At 37.2% G+C, this 25,157-nt stretch overlaps 1 protein-coding gene across 1 annotated transcript in view; it reads right to left on the bottom strand.

The window, feature by feature from the left end:
* Positions 1-24,512, bottom strand: part of Kcnmb2 (potassium calcium-activated channel subfamily M regulatory beta subunit 2) — a 31,674-nt gene extending 7,162 nt beyond the window's left edge. The window contains exons 1-3 of the mRNA XM_026382946.2: positions 24,457-24,512; positions 7,925-8,095; positions 5,425-5,620 (exon numbers count right to left, since the gene is read on the bottom strand). Of these exons, the coding sequence (XP_026238731.1) occupies positions 5,425-5,620; positions 7,925-8,095; positions 24,457-24,512 (423 nt within the window). The remainder of the gene's footprint in view (positions 1-5,424; positions 5,621-7,924; positions 8,096-24,456) is intronic.
* Between the last annotated feature and the right edge of the window lie 645 nt (positions 24,513-25,157).

Genomic DNA, 25,157 nt, shown 5'->3' with positions numbered 1-25,157 from the left:
AATCACAGTGAATTAATACTCAGCTACTGTTTATGATTCTAGTGACAGCCTTGTGGCCAAGGGAGGCAGAGGCCCTTGAGCCCACTGCAGCTCCCAGAGACCATTAGTCAGCCAATGGCGCCGCAAGAGCATGCCAGCTTATCAGCTTAAGCAGCTTTCGTTGTAATGTTGACAAGAGGCTGGGCACAGGGTTTAAAGGCAAAGAAAAAATATGAGAGTGTGAAAATTTAAAATTAAAATCCTTTTGAATGTCTTCCTACAAAGATACAGACAGCTTAATTGAATCATTTTGCCTCCTGATGGCTCAGGTCAAACCTTGCCAGTAGTTCCTTATGTATCTCGATAACTGAGTTCAGAGGCTAGGGATGTAGCTCAGTGGTAGGATGCCTGCTTAGCATGCAAGCATGAGGCTCTGGGTTTGATCCTTAACACCACAACCAAGATACAACACACAAATACACACACACACACACACACACACACACACGGATGTACCCATTTCCTTGTAACTGGGGAAAAGACCATTTCTGGTCAGGTTGCAGGAGGGTAACAGAAAGAGGGAGGTTGACATTGAGAATATTTTTATTTATTTAATTTTTTCCCAGAAATATCCTAAACATTCTTCATGTTGCACAAAGTTTGCAACGTGGAGATAACTGCATTTTCAGAATGTATATTTCTGATTAAAAGGAGAGACTCTGCAGAGAATAAAGAACCTCTGGGCTGGAAAAGCAGGTTGAGTGTCTGGTGTCTTTCCTTCAGGAGTGTTTGATAATTGTAGAAGGTGACTGAGTGTCTAAAATCCTAAATAGCACTTTTGAGAGCCTTGCAGAGCTCTGGGTAGGAATTATTATTGAAGGCCTATCAAGTGGGGACCTGCAGGATCCCCCTATTCACTTTGGGGTTAGGTCTCTGCAAGGCTGCATCCTAGGAGCAAGCCTAGGAGAAACTTCAACCTGAAGTACACAGGTCCTTACAGGGACTGCAGCTTAGATTTGAGTATCTCAATTTATGAAGTTAGAATGCAGTGGTCCTAAAGGATTGGTGTCTCCAGGGGCCTCCCAGAAACAAATGAAAATATTTTTTGGAAAAGATGACATCATGACATTGTCCCATGCTTAAACTTATTTTTAAAATAATTTTAAAAATATTATCTCCAAGCAACAAACAAAAATATCTAGAAAGCCCAAGACAACATAAAAACAAAAAAAGAAGAAAAAAATAGAATGATTACATAGGGACTTCAGATATTGGAATCATCAAAACAGACTTTAAAACAACTACAATTTTACTTTTTACATAGAAATATTTAAATAGAAGAATTAGAATATTGCAGGAAACTAGAAATGATAAAATAAGTCTCAAGTGGATATTCTAGCACTGAAAATAAGAGAAATTAAGAACTGAATAGATGAGATTAATAGATGAAACCTTGAGTTGGAGTTGAGGAAGGGATGCTAATCTAAGTAAATATCCAGAATAAAGCAAAGAAAGACAAAAAGAGTAAAAAATACAAAAAGAAGAGTGAGACACAGAGAGGATATAAATGAGAAAGCCAAAATATGACCAATTGAAGTCCCGGAATGGGAAGAGAGAGGAAGTGAGGATGGAGACAATGTTTGATGAGACAATGTCTGAGCATTGACTAAGAATGACAACATCAAGGAACAGGGCAAGAAGCCTGGGAGCTAAGAAGGCTAAATAAAGATAACCATGCACTTCGGCACACAGCTGTTAAACTGTATAAAGAAAAAGGAAACGAACTCTAAATAGGCCAAGATTACCTTCAAAGAAGCAGAAATTAAGCTGAGAACCAATTCCTGAACAGTGACAATTTCACCAGATGACAACAGAAACAAAAGAACAGCCAACTCTTTGAGTTTGGATCTCAGCAAATTCATCTCTCAAGAATAAAAGTGAAATAAAAAGTATTTTTAGACAAATGAAAACTGAGAAAATTCTTTACACCAGATACTGCACTAAAATAAATGCTAATTAGAGAGTATTCTTCAGGCAATGGAAAAAGGATCCCAGATGGAAGAGCAGAGATAAAAGATTGAAAAAAATTAAAGTGGAAAAATATGGAGGCCCATATAAGTTAATATTTACTACATACAACAGTGATAATAATGTTCACATGAGTATATCTATATATAATAAAAATGATAATAATATGTAAGTTGAGAAAATAATGACAATTTAAAATATTTTAACATTCTCAATTAGTCAAAACTACCATTGTAATCTCTAGGCTAGACACTAAAAGAACACTTGACAGATGAAGTAGTTTCTGAGAAAACAGAGGGAAAAGTAGGATCATAAAAAGAGAATCCAGTGAGGATGTTAAAAATATGTGCTGGAGTTAGTGGAGATATATATATATATATTTCTCTCTCTCTATATATTTCTCTCTCTATATATATGTATATATATTTCTCTCTCTCTCTCTCTCTCTCTCTATATATATATATATATATATATATATATATATATATATATTCTCTCTCTATATATATGAAGACCCTCATAATCTTGACCCTATATAAAAATCAATTTGAGATAGATTGTATTCTATTTGTGAAAAGAAAAATAATAATGCTTCTAGAAGATAATTTGGGAGGATGACTTCATGACCTCAAGGTAGGCAAAGACTTATTCAGTAGGACAACAGAAGTACTAAACAAAAAGAAAAGATTGACAAAATTAGCTTACATTGATACTAGACACGTCTTTTATTGAAAGATATTGTTCTGACAATGAATAGGACACATGATGGGAGAAGATTTTTGCTGCACATAACCAACAGAGGTTTCATATTTAGGCTTAAACAATTCCTATAATGAGTATAAGGAAGAAACAACCCAATAGACCAAGGAGCTGAGGGACTTGGATTGACACTGCACACAGGAGGATATCCAAATGACCAATAATTAAATGAAAACGAGCGCGACAAAATGAGTGATCAGAACCAGTAGGAGACATCAACACACTAGTGAAAGTTAAAGACCACAGATGATACCAATTGTTGTTGAAGATTTGGAGTGACAAAAACACTCATACAGAGTTGGTGGGACTATGAAGGGCTATAGACACTTAGAAAACCATTTGTCATTATCTGTTAAACTTTAAGATATGTAAACTCTATGATCTAGATAGTTCATTCCCAGGTTTATACCTGTCAGAAAAATGTCTGCTCGAGCATGAAGAGACATTTATGAGAATACCTAAGGAAGTGTTATTTGTAATAGCCCCGAACTGTAGTTAACTCAGAATGTCCATCAATAGTACAATGAATGAATTGGCATATTCATACAGTGGAATGTAGTACAGGCACGAAAATGAACCACAGCCAAATAGAAGGGCTCTGAAAATACACTGTGCAAAGGAAGCCAGGTATGAACAAAGTTATTCTGTATGATTTCATTTATGTAATTTAAAAAAAATGAGGCAAAAATAGAACATCGAATTTAAGGATACACGTTTGGGTATAAAACTACGAAGAAAAATAAGAAAACAGTTCCTATAATAGGCAGGACAGTGGTCATCTCTGGCAGCTATTGAGAGAAGGTAGAAAAGGTGTTTTGGAGTGCAGGAAATGTTTAATTTCTTTACTCTTGTGGTATTTACATGGGAGAATCTCTAATACTTGAACTTTATGTTTTCATTTCATGCCTGTTTCTGGTTGGGTGTTATAATTTCCATTTAAAAACAAGGTAGTGGTAGATGGCTCATGAGGATGAGGCAGGAGGACCGCAAGTTCAAAGCCAGCCTTGGCAACTTAGCGAGGCTGTAAGAACCTAGCAAGAGAACCTGTTTCAAAATAAAAAGGGCTGGGGGTTGTGGCTCTGTGGTTATGCGCCCTTGGGTTTAATCCCCAGTCCCAAACAAACAAACAACAACAACAAAAAAACCCCCAAGGGAGTGGTGCAAATAATCCAAACAATGACCTAGAACATTCTGACAGGAGAAAACATACTGATCTTAAATATATAACTAGGACTTTTAATGGTAGTTTTACTCCCTGTTTATAGCCTGGTTAATGCAATCTCAGGGCTGCAGTGATCCAATGTCAAAATGAGAAAATGGAAAGAGTCCCACTTTTTGGTGCTTATTCAACTTTGGCTCCCTTCCAATTCCTTGGCTATTTGAAAGTTTTATGGGTATTCATTATTACAGGTCAGCTTTGATTTAAAAATCTGACTTGAGGGAAGATCTTGAAAAACAAACACCTTGTGAGGGTGTTTGCAGCACAGATTTAAGATTGCTATTGTTTGTGGATACTACAAATGAAAGAAAAATCAGAAGAAACATTTTCAAATATCATTCTTTGAAATATTCATTAAGGTGAGTCCTCAGAGATATTTGCAAGAATTCTCTGAAGTTTTTGTAACTAAACCCAGGGTGAATTTCTGATATGTTGACATATATTCTACTTACTCTCTCTGTTCTAGTATTGAAACTCCAAGCTATTGTACCCTCCACATAACTAGAAGCTATATTATTTCAGCCCTGGCAATTATAATGAAGTTTTTATATGAAAGATTAGAGTACATGAGGATTGTATTCTGGGAATAAGAGCCTATTGTTCTATTGGAGAGTGATATTAGATTGTCTTGGCATATGAAAGTATTCTGTACATCTAAATTGCTACTATAAAGTCCAAAACTCAATATAAGTTAAAATTGATAATGGCAGGTTGGTTCTCATGAAACTTACTGGTTATCCCAAGTTTTATTAATATAAATATTATGTTGAGCTTTAACACAATATACATTTGCTGAGCATGATTCCATCAGTGCAGCCAACCTCTATGAACACAACATACATGAAGAAACACACACACACACAAATACACACACACACTGTGACCATGGGTTGAAGATTTATCCTGTGCTAGGTACTGAGCTCTGTTCAACACTACATCCTTTGTTCTAATTCTCACAATGACCTTGCAGGGTGATTATTTGTTATCATCTTTTTAGAGAAAAGGAAACTAAGGCTCAAAGAGGTTAAGTTCTATCCTCAAAGTACAAGAACCAATTGATAATGATTGTGGAAAAACAAAATATAGCAATGCAGTTTCACCTTTTGGTTCCCAGGTACGTGGCAAATACTTAGTTTTTGATATGCACATCTCTAAGTTCTATTCCTACTTTGAAAGACTCAGCCTGCTGGCATAAAAATAAAGAAAAATTTATCCTCCCAAATGGAAGTGAAGGCAAAAATCTGCATTACCACAATATGGGGCATGACTTGTCTATGGCTTGCACAGAGAAAAAGTATTTTCCAGGCCAGAGTCAAATAGTGAGTTTTGTGAATGGAGGTGGCCAGGGCCTACTTCCTGGCAAAGGGGAACTTCAGAGAGAGATGAGTGGGGCACGGAGCTCTGTGGGGGTGCATGGATACAGTGTGCCAAGCTCCTACCTTCTGATTGATTTTCATTGTCTCCTCAGTGTGGTAGAGAAGGAGCTTTTCCCCGGAAGAAGTCAGGTTCACGTACACCTGGAGGCAGGGGTACTGAGAGAGTTTCCAGCAGTCTGGCCCACAGCTGAAGGAGCAATTAAATGTCTCCGTGATGGACGCATTCAGCAAGGTGCATTGAGTCTCTTCAGTCCACACACTACAGAGAAAAGGAAAGAGTGAGCAAAAGGCCGAGAGTTACTGGCAAGGAAGATGTGAGCAGAGGGGATGGTGGCTCAGCTCCTGGGCTGGAAGTCTTTTCCAAATCTATAATACATCCGTCTGCATAAAGTTTATGCTTTTGAACAGGCAAACTCTAACATAGCATAGACAAACGTTGGAACCTGAGATTTTTCTCAGTGACTTCCTTTGGACATAATATTCTCCAAGGCTTGATTGGTTAGTTATTTTTTCTTATTGAATTCCATGGGAAGCACAAAGTATATTTCCAAATAACGATCTGTGCTCGCCCTGTATTTCTGCATGTATAACTTCTTGCCTTGCACCAGTCCTTAACTCTGCTACGCCTCCCTTGGTGCTTTCTTCACCTGCACCCCCTCCTTTGCCCAGTTTGTAGGCAGAGAAGGTGTAAGGGCAGAAGAGAGGAAAAAAGGGGTGGAGTGGCTTGGGATCCAACTTAACAGATGGAAGTCAGATATACAATGCCGTAAGATCATTCTAAAAAGAGAACAAAAAGATAACCCCTGGATTATGCGAAGAGAAATTACTTATTGAATCCTTTGAATTCTAATTGAATTTTCACATAAATTATCTCCTTTTGAAGGTGAGTGAATCAAGGGTCAAAGAAATCAGGTAACAGGTGCAAAGACATGTAGCTGATAACTGATAGAAGTTGTGATTCTACACAATCCAGTATTTCTTTAAGTCCTGGTTCATTCTATAATGCTGTGCTACCTCCCCCATAAAAGCAGTAGAAAAGAAACCCATCTGTGCAGACTAATGGGTTAATAAGGATGTCTTGAGGCCTCTCAACTGGAAAGAGTCCACCTGCCCATTGGTCATCTTTCATTTTAGAATGCCTTTACTTTTATGATCAAGGTTAACATTTGTAATTAGAAAGTAACACACCAGCAATCAATGCTTTGCTTCTGGGTATAACTGATTACCATAGTGATTGGAAAACAACATGTTTTTTGTGAAGATTAATGCTCTTTCCTTTTGACGTCCACAGCTCTCTGCACTTTTGCATGTGTGAAGTTCTATGCCAGAGGCAGGATACTGCACCTACTCTCGTCTGGTGTGGCAAACTATATTTTCCCGGAACATGGATGATAAGATTTTGCTTATACAATGAGGAAAAAGTCTTGGATGGTTCCAAGCAGATGTGACGATTTGAAAGAGGGCTTGGAATCAACCAACTCTGGGGGCCTGAGGCATCAGCGCTTTCATTGAGAAAGAGCACAGCTGAAGGCTATCAGAGAAACAGAGCAGAACAGCCACAAATGTGAAAGATGATGCCTTAATTTCAGCAAATTACTGTATTTCAGCTAGATTTTTGTTTCTAAAACGAAGCTATTAATTTAGATTGAGAAATGAATGCCCCCCAATGGTTTTCTTTTGGATTGAAACTTAAATTTTTTATTTGAAAGGGTCTTGTTACTTTAAGCTGAACTGTTGTGAGACCTCCCCCTTTAGTTTTAGTGATGCTGGACTCACCTGAGCTTCATGTCCAATTCATGGACAGCAGTGAAGCTAGAGATGCTGCTACTAGCTCAGGGGAGAACATACCAACTGTCTCACTATTTATTTGCCTCCCCATCTATTCAGTAAATCTAGGGGCATTAAATAAAAAGGGTTCAAAATCTGTTATTTTAAAAGGTCGATGCACAATAGTGTTTTTCAACCTTGACAGTACAGTAGTATCCTTTGGGAGAGTTTTAAAAGATACTAATAAATGCGTCCCACTTCAAACCAGTTTAATCAGACTTTCTGGGATGATGGTGGGGGCAGGGCATCAACATTTTAAAAGTTTTTGTGAGATGTACCACTGAGAAGTACTGCTGTGGAGGGAGGGAGAAGGGAGATGCAGGGTGGAAAAGGAATGCAGGTGGGAACAGAGGTGAAGGAGCAAGAATAGGGATGCTGAGATGAGAGTGTTGTGCCTTTGAAGCTAAGACTTGGCCACATGCTAAAGCTATGTGACATTGGACAAGTTACCTCTCTTTGAACTTCAGTTTTCCTATTTTTTTTTTTTGATGAGGATATTCATACTTACAGTGTAGTCATGAGAATAAAACGATGTATGAAAAGTTTTTGGCAATAATAGGCGGTTTATATATAAAACTATCTTATTAATATTATTAGATAGCATTATTAAAATATTATGTAAGGGGCACTTCTGGAAGTTCTCCATAGGAAAGAGGGTGAGGAAGATGACCTCAGGGTTGACTGAGCAATGAAGGTAGAGACAAATGGCAGTGTCCCAACAGCCCAGCGGCATTACCTCTGCATATATGAGCGCAGGAGTGTGATTCCCAGAAGAAAATACATCATGATGGAGCACACCATCATGGCCAGTCCCAGGAGAATGGCTCGGTCCTCTCCAGCCTTTAGTGCTGTGACTGTTTTCCTTTTGTCCAGGAGGTCGTGGTCCCTGATTTTTTGGTAGATATTTCTAAAGTTGAAAAACAATGCAGTATTAAATAAAGTTCAAAGTTAATCAGTATGCCCCTGGAGAACGGGTACGTTTCTACCCCTGTCTTACTGCAGCTGAGAGACCCAGAGGACACTTCTGAACCTGCCTGAGTGCAGCTGGATCTCAGCATGTGAACCTACCCCTGCAACATACACATGCGTGCACGTGCGCGCGCACACACACATATGCACCAACATGAGCAGAGAGGGACCCTCCTTATCTACCTTGGGGCTCACATCTAATGGCAAATTAATTTTCCATCTTTCCAATTCTAGAGAAAGAAAGCAATTCTTCAACCTTCAAAATAATGCTTTGGGTTCATTGACTTTACCATCTCTCAAGTCATCTACCGTTGATATATTTTGTAATTTCTGCATACCTAATTCAAATAAATGGCAACATAAATCAGAAATCTGTCAATTTAATCATGCTATTTCCTCTGTAGGTATAGACAGAAGCCATTTTGATTAACATTTTTCTTGAGCTTAGGGGTGCTTAGGGCTCTTTTGGCTTGAGATTTATAAGCAGTGTGAAGATGTGGGGTGGTGATCCTGCCTACTTTTTCTTATATGTGTAAATTCTTGAGTGAGTTAGAAAAGTTTTAGTCAAATCAAGGCAAATCAAGGCTGGTCTTCATAACTTTGAACAGTTTTATTAGTACTTTTATTTGGGGTTTTAGAGAAGCAACATAGGAACACGAGCTTGAAGTCAAACTGTGTCCTGTTCGAATCTGTTTACTAACTGTGAGATCAACAAAAAGTTCCTTAGCCTTTTCAATCCCCAGTTTCTTGCAAAGTAGAAATAACATTTAAAAGCTTTGTAATGGCTAAATGAGATGAGGGTAGGCAGATCATCTTGCAAAATGACTGATGTAAATATTTAATAAAGGTTCTCATTCAAAAAGTGGGGTGGACATAAAATCAATAAAGACATCTCCAACCTAAATAACACTACAAATTAAATGGACCTAATGGACAACTACAGACTATTCCACCCCAAACAGCTGAATTTACCTGTCTCTTAGCTGAGAATATAATGTTTTCCAATTAGATTATATTTTAAGTCACAAAACAAATCATAGCAAATGCAAAAAATCACATAATCCCATGTATAATATAATAAAAGAATGAAGCTAGAAATCAACAGCAAGAAAAATAGAAACCACATCAACATAGGGAGATTGAACAAAACTCTCTTTAATGAAGAATAGATCAAAGAAGAAATTAGAATAGAAGTCAAGAAATTTTTAGAAATAAACAAGAACAGAGATAAAAAATATCAAAATCTCTGGGGCATAATAAAAGCAATTCTAAGAGGAAAATTTATAGCACTGAGTGCGTACAGTAAACAATTAGAGAGAGTCCCAAATAAGTAAGTTTATGCTCCACCTCAAGGCCTTAGGAAAAGAACAAACTAACTCCCAAACCAGAGATAATTAAAAACAGAGCCCAAATCAATGCGATTGAGAACAAGAAAATACAAAGATAAATGCAATGAAGAGTTTGTTCTTTGAAAAGATAAATAAGATTGACAAACCCTTATCCAAACTATCCAAAAGAAAGAGTGAGAAGAAGCAAATCAACAATTTCAGAGATAAAAAAGGAGATATCACTACAGATCCTTCTGAAATCCAGAGGATTATCAGAAACTATATTGAAAATTTATACTTCAATAAACAGGAAAATCTGGAAGATATTGACAAATTTGTAGACACACACGATCTGCCCAAAGTAACTCAGGAAGATACAGAAAACTTAAAAATACCAATATTAAGTAATGAAATTAAAAACTGCAGTTAAAAGCCTTCCAAAAAAGCAGAGCCCAGGACCTTATGGATTCTTAGCTGAGTTCTAGCAGACCTTTACAGAAGAACTAACACCAGTCTTTCTGAAATTATTCCATGAAATTGAAAGACAGGGAATATTCCCAAATACATTTTATAAAGTCAGTATAACTCTGTTAATAAACTAAACAAAGATGCATTTTCAAAGGAAAGAAGACTACAGACCAATATCCCTGATGAACATAGATGCAAAAATCCTTAATAAAATATTAGCAAACCCCATTTAAAAACACATAAGAAAGATAATACAGCAAGTTCAAGTGGGTTTTATTCCAGGGATGCCAGGTTGGTTCAACATATGCAAAAATCAATAAATGTAATTCTTCACTTAAATAGAATTTAGAACAAAAATCACATAATCATCTCAATAGATACAGAAAAGGCCTTTAATAAAATCCAACACCTATTGAGGTTAAAAAGCAGGAAAAGCTAGGAATTGAAGGAACTTACTTCAATATCATAAAGGTCATTTATGACAAATACAAAGCCAACATCATATTAAATGAGAAAAGCTAAAAACATTTCTTCTAAAATCAGGAACAAGACAAGACTATCCATTTTCACCATTCCTATTTAATATCGTCCTCAAAAAACTAACCAGAGCAATCAGGCAAGAAAAAGAAACAAAAAGGATACAGATAGGAAAAGAAGTTGTTAAATTATGATATGATTCTATAATTAGAAGAGCCAAAACTCCACCAGAAAACTTCTAGAGCTTATAAATGAGTTTAGCAAAGTAGCAGGATACAAGATCAACACCTATAAATCAGTAGCTTTCCTATACTCCAACAGTGATTCAACCAAGGAAGAAATTAGGAAAACCATCCCATTCACAATAACCTAAATACACACACACACATATTTGGGAATTAATCTAAGGTGGCAAGAGAGTTCTATAATGAAAATTATAGAATACTGAAGAAAGAAATTGGAGACGACCTTGGAAGATGGAAAGACATCCATGTTCTTGGATAGGAAGAATCAATATTGTCAAAATGACCATACTATCAAAAGCAACATACAGATTCAATGAAATTTCCATCAAAATACCAATGACATTCTTCATAGAATTAGAAAAAAATTATGAAATTTATTTGGAAGAATAAGAGACCCAGAAGAGCTAAAGAAATACCAAGAAGGAAAAGAAAAGCAGAAGGTATCATATAATACCTATCTGAAATGATACTACAGAGCTGTAGTAACAAAAACAGCATGATATTGGCATCAAAATAGACATGAAGACCAATGAACAGAATAGAAGGCACAGAGACAAATCCACAGACCTATATCTGTCTGATATTTGATGCAGGCATCAAAAATATATCTAACAAATGATGTTGGGAAAACTGGAGAGCTGTATGTAGAAACAATGAAATTAGACTCCTCTTTCTCACCCTGTACAAAAATCAAAATGGATCAAAGACTTATGAATTAGACCAGAGATTTACAATTGCTAGAAGAAAAGATAGGGTCCACACTCCACCATATAAGTGCTGGTACCAACCTCCTTAACAAAACACCCTGAGTGTAAGAAATAAAATTAAGAATAAGTGGGATGCCATCAAACTAAAAAGCTCCTAGACAGCAAAGGAAATGATTCAGAGTGTGAAGGAGAGAGCCTACAGAATAGGAGAAAAATCTCTGTTAGGGGATTAATAACCAGAATAAAGAATTCAAAAAAACTTAACACTCAAAATACAAATAACCAAATCAATAAATGGGCAAAAGAACTAAACAGAAACATTTCAAAAGAAGACACACAAATGGCCAACAAATAAATGAAAAAATGTTCAACAACTCTCACAATGAAAACTACATTTCATCTCACTCTAATCAGAATGACAACGATCAAGAATATGAACAACAATGAATGCTGATGAGGTTGTGGGGGAAAACGTACATTGTTATACGGTTGGTAGGATGGTAGACTAGTAAAACCACTCTGGAAAGCAGTATGGCAATTCCTCAAAATACTAGGGATGGAATCATCATATGACCCTGCCATCCCACTCCTTAGTGTTTTCCCAAATGATCTAAAATTGGCATACTACAGCAATACAGCCACCTTGGAATGTTTATAGCAGCATAATTCACAATAGCTAAGTGATGGAATCAACTCAGATGCCTGTCAATAGATGAATGGATTAAAAAATTGTGATTGATACAATGCACACACAATAGAGTCCTACTCAGCCAAAAAGAAGAATGAAATTCTGGCACTTGCCAGTAAATGGATAGAAATGGAGAAAATAATGCTAAGTGAAATGAACCAAACTCAGAAACTCAAAGATTGAATGTTTTCTCTAGTCTGTGGAAGCTAGCGTAAAATAAAGGAAAGGGGGAGGAAAGGATAGGATAAAATAAATAACCAATTAAATACAAATTAATAGACAAGGAAAAGGAAATCTCGTAGAAGAAGGAGAATGGGAGAGGGGAGGGAAAAGGAGGGGATGATGAACTGAAATCAATTTCCACATATGTATGAGCTTGTTAGGATGAACCAAACCACTAGGTGCAACTATAAAGCTCTTATTAAAAAAAATGGAGTGGGAGCTATGGCTTAATGACATGAATATTAGACCATCATAAAATTTCTACCATTCTTCAAAGACTATCTGCAGGACAGAATGGCAAGGAAATTAATAATATGTAAAGCTTAGGAATGGAGGAACGGATTTGAAGCAAGCAGGAGAAGAAAGAAAAGGTGAGAAAATTCTGGGGGTGTTGGTGCTTGGGGAGAAGTGGGGGTAGGAAGTCAATGCTTGGGAATTCCAGAACTCCTGCTGATCAAGATACAGCTTGGGCACTCTCAGTTCCTATTTTGATAGGGAGTTTTGCATTGCAGGGCAGTGGGAGTAGGAAAGCTGCTGGCCTATTGGATCTGGAAACAGGACAAATGGTACTGAAAACTGAGAAGGAAGCTCTTAAGCCAATTTTTAAGCTTTAAACAAAAACCAAAATGCACAAGACAGACCACATTTTCCTTTAATATTTTTATCACTGTTTATTCATGTTTCTTGGGAAAGAAACCAGAATAGAATCAAATGTGGAATTTGCAGGGGAATAAGAGACGCCCATTGTTTGTACAATTGTGTGTACATTTAGGGTTATATTTAGTGTTGTGCTCCAGAATGACCTTACCGGTGTTTATGGCTCATATCTGTTCTGATTGGCTGGTTTATTCTGGCATGATTATTAAATATTTTGGTTCCTTGTACAAACTTGAGAATGTGTATGTATTTAATATATTTCCAGAAGATTTTAGGTAGAGTATTTATATTTTAGTTATCAGTGTACAAAATTAATTGTTATCATCATTAAAGTTCTCTTCATGAACTAGTTTATGCAAATCTTTCCTCCAGGAGTGGGCATTGTGTGGGAGCAGCATCCCAGCTACCTAGATGTCTTCATTCATTATCTTTTCACGGCCTGTTCTTCCTGTCTTCCTGCCACCTTCACTCACTCTAGGCTGTTTGTGATCATTGCCAGAGACTTGGAAAGACCACATTCTTCATTATCCTCCAGCTCCCAAGCCCAATATCCTTGGGTTAGCTGGTCTGCCCTGCTTTTGACTTCATAGACTGGCAACCACCCACCTTCTGTCTCCCATTTTATTTTTTTGCGATTTTCTTTGAAAATTGTATGGTTTACATCAAAGCTCTTTAAACTTGACCTTTTACAAACTTGACAAAAAAAAAAAAAAATCAGTGCCCATTAGCAGCTAAGGCTGGTGAGCAGGAAGACTTCTGAAGCAGGTAAAGATAGGCTGAGACTGAGTGGCTTCAAAGATCTGCTGTAAAATAATAATCTGATGTAACTTCACTATTATTTATCAACATGTATTTAACTCTGATGGCTGCCATTGAGATTCGCATTTCCTGCAGATGGAAGCCATCCAGGAGAGAGCAATAGTCTCACAGTTCTAGGGTATTAGGCTGTCACACAGCATTTCTTATGTCACTGTATACTCATAAAATAGATGAGGAATAATCAGTCAATATGTCACCAGAGCAAGAAGCATATAAAAATGATTCAAACAGGTAATTTAAAAACAAATTGCAATTTAAAAACGGTTAACAAATGCTCTCCATATACTATGGAGTCAGGGGGTGGGGAGGAAGTGACTTGTTTCCATATACCTCAAAGTCATCTGGGAAATCAGGATATTACCCAGTGAAATGAAAATGGTGAGTGGGGTGAGCCACATCCAAGGAATCAATCAATCAATAATGATTCAATGAAAGGATCCCATAATGATTGTATTAAAGGAACAAAAGGAATGAATGGATAGTTTGAAAGACCAAAGTGTTTAGATGTACAGACTTATCTTGAGTGCTGGTAACCTCTTGTTTCTGGGGATATGGCCTTGGCCCAATTAGAAGACAGATATAAAAATAATATCAACATATGGTGGTAAGTTCAATGATGAAATCACTCACAGTATTCCCAATGTTTAGGGAACAGGATAGGGAGTAAGAATTGTGGTTTGGGAAGGCTTCCTAGGGTGGCATCTTAAACAGACTCTTCGAGTTTGATTTGGAATCGATGCAATGAGACGAAGAGTTGAGGACAGTCCAGATGGAAGGGATCACATGAACAACTGGTATGCAGACTGTCTGAAACTACAAGTATGTTAGTATCACTGGGGTGAGTGTGGGTCAGAGGAAATGGGGCAGATATGTTTGGAAAGGTAGTCTGGTCAGGAAGGGTTCTGTAAGTCCTTCTAAAGAGATTGGCCTCTCTCCTGTAGTTAAAGGGGAAGCTGTCAGTGGATGACATGATCAGAACTGAGTTCCAGGATGATCACGGTGGCTCCTGTGTGGAGATTAAATTATAAATGGGACAAGACTTAAATCAGAGAGAAGAATTGGGAGAGATTGTAACAGTAATGTTGGTGAAGGATGATCAGGGCTGGATCCAGGATCACGGTGGGCTGGAGAGAAGAGGATGTTTGGAGAAATATCTTGGAAATAAAATATCATAATTTGGCAACTGATAGAATATAGAAGCTGATAAGGGAGTGAGTTTTAGATCTATATCTCAGTGCTTGACTTGGACAACAGGGGAGATGATGGAGAGTGGTAAAGCAGAATCCTTATTTTCCTACACTTTGCAGGGTCCAAAGAGAGTCCCCCCTCACCTTTCCCCCATTTCTGATCTTGTTAAATAAGGAGGGAGAGGATTATTGCACATTTATAAATTCTCTTCCCCCAGGTTAGGTGTCTGGGGCTCAGGAGGAGGAGTAGCTAATTTGATTGATGAGATGGGCGATACCCTGATAATTGGGAGACTAAAATCTCTCTTTTGGGTGAGTTTGAAGTTCACTGCTCCTGTGTGGCACAACCTATTATTATTTTAAAAAATTATTTCACACTCTCCTTTGCCTTTCAGTGTCCAAGTAGTGAGCCCCAGTTGGGGAAGGAAGTGTGCATATCCTAAGTGTTAATGGGTTAGTGAAGTGGTCCCTTTTATACCCAGTTGTCTTCAATGGTAGATGGAAGGGGCATGATGTCCTGGGCCTCAGGCTTAAGCCTCATCTTTCATACTAACAAGTCTTGTGTGTTGGGGGTTATAGTGCCACCAATATCTAAGCTGATGTTTCATCTTCTTTTAGCTCTTCATGTCTGTGCTCTATGAATCAACTTGAGAGGACAAGGGACTGTCCTTAGTGTGAGAAATAAGAAAGGGAATGTCAGTACAATTTACAGAAGTAGAGAGTTCAAGAGGAAGAATGAGTCTGGGTTATGATTATGAATTCAGTTTTGGGTAAGTGTGCTATTAGTAGGTATAGAAAAGGAATTTGACTTTATAAGTTTGAAGTGGATCTAGCCTTGGTGTGTCCTGGCAAAACTAAACTTAAGCCCTTTTGAGGCAGTGTTGACTCCGTGATGAACCATGAGTCAACATGAAGGATAAAGTGAATATTCATACATATTGACAACAAATAACAGATATATACAGTCTTTACTACATACACAGGGAACATTCTGCCCAAATCCTTTTAGAGAATAGGAATTATTAATAAGTCTTACAAGTCCAACTCCAACAAAAATCTTTGTGATAAATATTCTTGTAAGCAAAAGATTTTCAAGTTGGTTGCAGTGGCACATGCCTATAATTCCAACAACTTGGAAGGCTGAAACTGGAGGATCACCAGGTTGGGCAACTTAATGAAACACTGTCCCAAATTAAAATAAATAAATAAATAAACAATCAAACAAATAAATAAATAAAGAAGGCTGGGAGTGCAGCTCAGTGATAGAGCACTACTGGGTACAATCCCTAGTGTTGCAAAAAAAAAAATTTTTTTTCAATTGTCCAATAAAGTTTTATTTTCACCCCGAGCAATAATCAACAGAGTACAATTTTATTTCAAACACTATATTTGGGTACTTTCTTTAAATTTGATATTTGGACTCATTCTATAATTCATAAGCACATTAGTTATGAAGATACGTGCGTACACACCCACCCACACACACACACACACACACAGAGGACATAAAGAGTAGAAAGTCCAATAAAGACTCTTTGGCTCTTTCTTACTCATTTAAAGTCAGATTCCCTTGGTTTCTATTCTACAGGGAGAAAGGTATTCAGGTGAAGGCAGGGCAAAGGCCATTTATGAATTCATTTGTTAATTTGTTAGTCAACATGTTAAGTCTTCATAAAAAGAACCACAAGCAGCTAAGTCCTGGGAACAGGAAGTGAAGAAGGCTGATTTCCTGGGATTGCCATGTGAGGTATTAATCATGAAGAGATCTGGTAATGAGGCTGATTAGAGAGGTGTACGAAAAGGGAAGAGAAGAAAGCCAATATGCTGAGGGCCAGTCTGCCAAAGGATCAGTTACTGAATGGCTGATTCACAGAAAGTCAATTTATTGAAGGATCAGTTCACTAAATGAATACAGTTTATCTATTTTACCCTACTTAGAGATTTAACAAAGATGTATTTTAAGCATTATTGTTTTCAACATAATACATGAATAGGAATAGATGTTTCCTATGAATGTTTTAAGACTGTATTTTAAAAATGCACTTAATCATCAAGTATGTTCTTACTAATGTGTTCCTCTTAGCAGTATTTTTAAATTGGTCTGATTTTTTTTTAAAAAGCTGTTTCCTAGAGGGCTTAGTTTCTTTATAAATATATTATTAAGAATATATTTATAGATATATCTTTCTTGAGTAGTGTGTAAATATACTCTGCTAATAGAATAAACATTTAACATTTCATTCGGTAGCCTTTTAGTTTATACTGATTTCTTTTTTCCAAATCCTTTTATTTCTTTATTAAATTATTTCTTTATTCTAATTTGTTATACATGATGGCAGAATTCAGTTCATTTCATATTACACATATAGAGCACAATTTTTCAAGTCACTGGTTGTATGCAAAGTATTTTCACACCATTCGTGTTTTCATACATGTGCTGAGGCATTTGCTGTTTTGCTAACACGTAGGCATCATTCAGATTGTTGTGGGAGTTTCACATTTTGACAACTTTGATGGACTTGTCAACTTTATCCATTAACCAAAATTTGTTTCTTTTACCTATTCACTAAGGATATAGTAGCTGTTTGGGGATAGTAATATTTAACAGTTTTTTAAAAATTCAGTCAAGTTTTTATTTTGTCCTCAAGACATCAGTTTACTAAATGTTCAGTTTGTCTCTGGTCTTGTTATCACAACAGGGGGGATTTGGGTGAGAATGGTGGGACCTTCTGCTGAAGGAATGTTGAAGAGGAAAACCAGCAAAACGTACAATCTGGTTTGTGACCTAGAGAGAGAGGAAACTCAGGCGGAGAGGGGAGACCAACAGCCACAGAGAGTGGGAGGGCATGGCCAAGGTGGAGGTTGAGGGAGAACCAGAGGACAGAGAGAAGATGGGACTGGAGACAGAGGGTGTCTGGAACACAGAGAGGGAAAGGTAGAGGAGCAGAGAGATAGAGATAAGAGGAGTCTCCAAATAGGGGCCCTTTGGGGCCTTACTTGTCTTTGCTAACCAATTGAATGTGGGTTATGATAGAACTATGTAAAGTCACAATGGTCATACAAAATTTTTGGTTCATAGCTAAATTTAATACAGTCATCAAAATGATTAATTGGGAAATGGCTTCTTTGGCAAATTGGTTTTAGACACATTGACTATCACTGCATTAGGCATCCCTCAATATGAGCATTCAGAGGATCCATGGCAGAGGAATTGGCCCAGGGCTATGGCTATAAGCATGAAGATGGTTTAGAAGACTGTCACTTGGGAGCCATTGATGTAAGTGGTAATGGCTGAGGGTCCTGTGAAAGATGGAATTGGGCCTTGAATGAGCAAATAATTAAGAAGAGGGGGAAGATCTGGGAAAATTTTGAGTAGGGATACTTGAATGCGATTGGATTCCAGGATCTGGTGGGTGGGGGATGGCAGGCAGTTAGCTAGTTAGAGAGGAGCCAAGAATAAAGGATGTGTGTGTCCTCTGAGGTCACCATAGACATTAAAATAATTTAAGTAAGTACAATAATTAGATTTGTCCTTTAGGAAGATAACTCCTGTTAGTGTTTGTGTGTTATCTAGAAAGGTTTATATCTGAAGGTAGAGATTGATTCTGAAAGTCTTCTAGTGTTTCAGATATTAGTTAAAGAGGGAATTTTAGAAAGAAGTGGCAGAGGAAATGAGCATTTAGATCTGGGCATCATTTGTGTCCAGGATCAACTATTAAACACTGTGGGTTTTAATGATCCTTTCTAGCTAGTCAGAGAAACAAAGTTGGTTTGGGTACAAGAATGTGGGAAGTGTAAGAAGAGAAGTCTGTGAAGGATCCTGACACTGTCAGAGAGGTGAGGGGGTACCAGATGGGTACAGGAAAGAAAACTAGGGAAGATATGAATTAGAAGTAGAGAATTAAGTAGATATAAAATTACTTGGCTGAGAGCTCTTCAGGAACTTACACAGAATATTTAATATACTGAATATTGATATTTATGTCTCTATGGCCCAATGAACACTGAGTTGCTTAAGAGATAGAGACAGATCCCATTCATCTTTGTAGACTCAATCTCTTGCACTTATTAAGCTTATAAAATATATTTTTATTTGGACTGAAAATAACTACCGTAAGCATAGATCGTGAGGTAGCCAGCATAGGGAGGCAGAATAGTCAACTAAAACCAAATAAATCAGAATCCATGGGTAGAACAGGCTCCTGGCCTCTTGCTTCCCATCTGTGTTCACTGGATTCTACCACCAACAAATTTAGTACTCTTCCAGAAAAAAAAATTCAGTCTTTCTAGGAATCAAGAGTTCTAGTTTCCAGACTTCAAGGAGGGTCTCCTTCTGTGGGATCTCATGAGGGCGGACTGCAGAGCAATAGATTACTGGATCCCTTCTGAGCTGAAATGAGCGGAGCTGCTGTCCATTTATGGCCCGGGAGACCCCACCTGTCATTTACACGGCAGAGCATCACAGACATGGTTCTGCCTTCTGTTCACTTTGGTTTCCCACTTTCCTGAGATGTGCTTCTTTGTATGTTTGTCTTTATCTTCTAGAAGTTCCAGATTTCATGGATGTTCCTCAAGTTAGTGTATATTTAGGGTCCAATTTGATTAGTTTAATTATTATCCTCTTTTCACTCTTTGAACCTGCACATTCCATTGGAAACAATGTGCTTTTGAGTTTGGGAACTAATGACAGCCATTCTTAATACAGTCATTAACATGAGTTTTTTTTTAAATTTGGTCCATAAATTTAATGTTATTGTTTCCAATTAATTTGTGGGGCTTTCCCACAAATTGTAATATTATGAACCTTATTGTATGAATAGGACACTAAAGATGAAAATGAAAAATTGGGAGCTATTTTTTAGGCCTTTTTTTCTTATCAGATCGCTTCTGCAATGATATCTCCCATATTTTAATTCTTATTTATTTTTGTCTGATCCATTAGCACATTAAATTTTTATAAAATGTTTTAGCGCACAATATAGAAAGAAACAGAAAATTATATGAATTGTTTAGATAAATGAGGGTATCTTTATAATCTAAAGAGCCTTTCAGAAGCATTACCTTTATTTTGACTACATTATATGATTTCAGTGCAATAATGATAGAAACAAATAACAAAAATAACTAGAAGGACTATATATACAGAAATAAAAATATAGCACAAAGAACTCATGGATCATAGAATAAAATCTGATAGAAATTAGGAAGTATTTAGAATTGAATATGGAAAACACTATGGATCATCTGGTAGATGCAGTTAGAGTCACAGGAAGAGAAAGTAATTTTAAATGTTTATATTAGAGGAGAAAACTTGAAAATCAACATGCCAGGCATCCAACAAAAGAGGTTATGAAAATATTAGCAGAACATACTAAAGATAATAGAAGGAAGTAAAAATGAATGGTAATAAATGTATTGCTATTTGTTGAAATATGATTTAAGATAGATTTCTAAGTCATTTAATCCCTTGGCAATGGGCACCGCACGCACTTACTTGTTTTTCTCTTGTTGATCTGTCTTTTGTTATAGGAATCTGTCCCAACTGTCCCAATTATGAACTTACATGAGTTCAGAAAAAAATAAAGTATTTCTCTTCTTCATAGGGGAGACTGAAATCAATGTAGATATTAATCTTATTCAATGTACGAAGACTCGAATTGGGTGTCAACAGACTTTATATACAAACAGAGATATAAAAAATTGTGGCATATATGTGTAATAAGAATTGTAATGCATTCTGCTGTCATGTATTTAAAAAATAAAATCAATAAAACTAAAAAAAAGACTTGATGGCAGAAAGATATAATTTTGCCACAATGCATTAATAGAAATGTGGTAAACATGACCTGAGAAGCTCATTCTCAAATTTACATGAAGTGCAAATAGTTAAGAAAAGCAAATGAACTCCTGATTAAAAAAGAATAAGATAGATGTCTTATTTGATAACATATCAATATGTAAAATAAAACTCAATTGTTGTATTTGTCTTAGGTAGATATAATACCTGAGACAATAATAGAGCAGATTAATAGACCAGAATAGAGATCCAAAAACATATCCATACACACATGGAAATGTAATATATGATACACGTGTGTTTTTAGATCGATGGGAAAATAATACATTGTCCAGTGACTGATGTTGGGGCAATTGGTTAACTCTATAGAAAAAAATTTGGATGCCTACTTCACACCTACCACAGAAGCCAATTCCAGATAATTAAAGACTTAATTATAAAAGGTAAAGCTGCAAAATATTTAGAAAATGGTATGGGAGAAAATCCTTTTGAACTTGCTTAACAAGGAAATGTTTTCAGAGAAGAAAATGTATTACTTTATATTGTTGGGCTTGGGGAATGGAGGATGAGGATAGAAACTAGTGTGGTGCATGTAGCAGATGATCAGAAAAAGGGCTGGCTTAGACTCCAAATAATAAAAACAAGTAAAATTGACTTCAACTTCTTCTGAGCAATGAAATGTTTTATTCAGAATTTTCAGTGAGATTTTTCCTTCCAGTTACTTGTTCTGCCTGTTTTTAGGCTGGTTTCTGATGTTGCACTGTCTTAAGAATTCCAGGAGATCCAATATCCTGACAAGTTTGTCTCTGGAATCAGGAAAAGGCTGTATGGCTGGCTAGCCCCTCCTGGCATTGCTTTAGGAGCATAAGTGGAGAAAAGAGGCACACACAGAAGCCAGGTTTGCAGAAGGAAAAATGAGGGTGGATCAATCACTAGCAATGTGAGACAGCACTGCCAGACAATCCTGTTAATTTATTTCCAAATAATTTAACTTGAAGACTGTAATTGTCTTGATTCATTATTGGCCATTATCGTCATGATTACTGTCACCAAAAGCAGCTTTTTTTTTTTTTTTTGGTGGCGCTGGGAATTGAACCCAGAGCCCCAGGTATGCTAGGCAAGCACTCTATCACTCAACTACAGCCCCAGCTTTACCACTGATCTACAGCCCCAGCCTAACCATCAGCAGAATGACAGCTTCTGCTCAAAGTCAGCTTTAAAATCTGAGTCTTATCCTTAAGAATCTGTGAACTATGCAGTAAAGATGAAGATATGGTCAAGGAAGAGGCATGGACCAATGATCCAACATTCACTTAGGGACCCCCCGGCTTAGCAAGATTCCATTGCTTGTATTTGTTGGCTATTTTTTATCTGTTTCTGTTAACTTTGTATGCCAACCAGGCAAACCAATTTCATGAGCTTTTGCCCTCCTGTTCCACAAATAAAGCTTGTGATTTCTTTATAGTCAATATTTTAATTATTTTAAATCCCATAGTTACTGAGATCATCTTTGAAAATTTTAAAAAAACTAAAGCAGCTAATTTGTCATAGAATCTTATTGATGCAGAACACTAAGCTAAGTATTTGTTCCTTTTAAACTCCATCAATATTGCCAGTATATCATCATATGTTTATTATCTTCTTTGATATATAACTTTCAGCTCTATTTTAACACGATGATGTCCCCTTGTGGGTTTGGCTGTTCACTGTTGCTCTGCATTTCTCATTTTTGACAAGAACCTTGGTAAGGCTGTGGGGATGCAGGAGAGAGAGTTTGAGCTTGGTTTCAGATTTGGATTCTATCCTAGTTGGTTGTTGGACCCTTAAAGTTATTTCAAAACCCTGACCCTGCACTTTCTCATCTGTAAAATGGGCATAATAGCAGGGTAGTTTATGTAGAACAAGCAGTACTCAGTGATTTCTACGTAAAAGAATATAAAAATGTATTAAAAATATTTGATGAAATTAAATAGGAGGTGAAAGGGTTATATTATCGTTTACCCACTCTGATAAAGCCTTCAGAATTTCAGGAGGACTGATCATTGGCGGTCATAATATTCCTGTGGGGCAACAAAACCCTAGGATTTGGTTATGACCCCTGAACTGTAAAACCAACTCTCTTACCCTTTGGCACTTTCACTGATAACAGCCTTTTAAACAAAACAACAACAACAACAAGGAGAAAATCACATACAAAATGTGAAATTTTACAATGACACTTGAGACTTTAAAATGTGACGGTAAAGGTTGTGTTGAAAGATGATTCACCTTGAAAGCAAATGAAAAATAATTTAATTAAGCATTGAGAAAAAGCAGGTGAAAACCTAGAGATGAATAAGGAGTGAATTTTCAGGGACCTGCTTGTTGTCGTGACGAGCCCTGGGACTATGTGCAAACACTAGTTGCCTTGTGGGTTGTAATTTTACTTAAACATCACATAATTATTTTTCCATAATTAAGGAAACACAACATATTACAAAGCATTTGGGAAATAGAGAAATGAAAACTGTTTTCCTTCCGGACGTTTACTTGTTATGTGATTTCCAAGGATGCAGTGATTGTTTATATGCAATTTTTAGACTTGTATTTTTTTCCAGTTAATATTATGTTGAAGCCCTTTAAAGTGCTAAGCGATATATTACAGTATTATGACTAAACATGCTTTTTATTGTGACACTGAAGTGGCTTCCAAAATTTTACTTGCAATAATCATTGTGAACAACTTTGCTTTTGGAATTATTTAAAGGAATTTTATCTGTAGGGCCATTTGAGTTTTGAGAGGGAAAATAATCCCTCAAAACAATATTCAGGTAAACCTCCCTCTGGTCCTTTTAGGGCCCAGCACCATTTATCTGCCTGATGTGCCACTTGCTTCAGCTGCTCTGTGCTGGTAAAGGAAGTTATGTTTAAAATTTAGTTTCACCTGAGCCAATTGTACAAGGTCAATGGGGAAGAAAGATGAGGAAGAAGAGAACAAATGGAGAGAAACTAAATATTTAAAAATGCTTCTAGAATTTTATGGAAACATCTACTCCTTCAACCCCAATAAGACGGTTGGACTGATCTGCAGATGCCACTCTTTCTCTCATTAATGCTGCATTTGCCCCTTTGCCTTTCTTCTTGCTCCCTCATTCCTTCCCTGCTCCCGGGTTATCCATACAACGATTCCGAGGGCTCTTTGAATTTGTCTTGTCCTCTTTGAGTCCTCTCACAGTTTCTGCTTTCCTTCCCTACCACATGTCCAGTGCTACAGAAACAGGATTTCTTCACATCAGCCAGCATTTATTGAGCATCTACTGTGTGCCAGTTAAGGTACAAAGGTCTGGAAATTCGACAGAGAGTAAAACAGTCTGTTCAGGTAAAGAGGATCATGGGGCTGGGGGAAGGGTAGGGATTGTGGTTGGATATCAAAAGGCAGAACTAAAGTTAGCTAAGAGTGGCGTGTGTGTGTGTGTGTGTGTGTGTGTGTGTGTGTGTGTATGTATGAAGGTCAGTTCTAACAGGGGATAGCATTCACAAAGCCATGTGGTGCATGCAATATCAGAGGAGAAGGCAGATCAGTGTCTAAACCCCTGCTCCTTCAGTAAAGAGCCCATCCCACATCTCAAGACACAAAGCTCAGTTGCCTAGTGTTTCCTGGTCACCATCCTCTCTGCAGCCAGGTAAAACCTTCTGACAAGTGCCCAGGGTCCCAGTGCAGTTACCTTTTCTCATCGTGTCTGTAAGATGAGGAAGTCCGGCCACTGGTCCATATGAACATCTTAGAAGATGGTGGTCCAGGGTCTCCTTTCCTTGTGGTGGAAGTCCTGGAGGAATGGCGAAAAGACCTAGAAGAGGTATGCATTATGGTTAAATCTATTCCTTTGAGTTCTGGAACTTTGTATTAGCAACCAATAGCTCTCAGTGGATTGACTTTCTTAAATAACACCAGGTTTTTTGTTGCCTCGGGGACTGGCTCTCCATGCTGGCTGCACAATGAAATCAACTGGGAATCTTTTTAAAAACTCTGATGTCTGGTCCCTCCTTCAGAAATTTGCATTCCAGTTTTTTAAAAGCTTCATCATTATTTCTAATGCTTTTTTAGACTCAAGCCACTGCTTTAGGGGGCTATGGTTTTGATGTTAAGATCCTATTTCCTGTCAGGCGCAGTAATCCCAGAGGCTCAAGAGGCTGAGGCAGGAGGATTGCAAGTTCAAAACTAGCCTTTGTAACCTAGTGAGGCCCTAAGCTACTTAGTGAGACCCTGTCTTAAAAAAACAAAATGGGTTGGGGTTGTGACTCAGTGGTTAAAAGCCCCTGGGTTCAAATCCCCAGTACAAAAAAAAAAATCATATTTCCCCTGTATTGTCTCCTTCAAAATATAATATTGGTATGGTTTCATACTCTATAGTATGTCCTATTTCCC

Source organism: Urocitellus parryii, chromosome 2 (genome assembly GCF_045843805.1).
Source record: "Urocitellus parryii isolate mUroPar1 chromosome 2, mUroPar1.hap1, whole genome shotgun sequence".
NCBI lineage: Eukaryota > Metazoa > Chordata > Mammalia > Rodentia > Sciuridae > Urocitellus > Urocitellus parryii.
The sequence above is the reverse complement of the archived record's forward strand: the minus strand, read 5'-3'. Positions and strand labels throughout refer to the sequence as shown.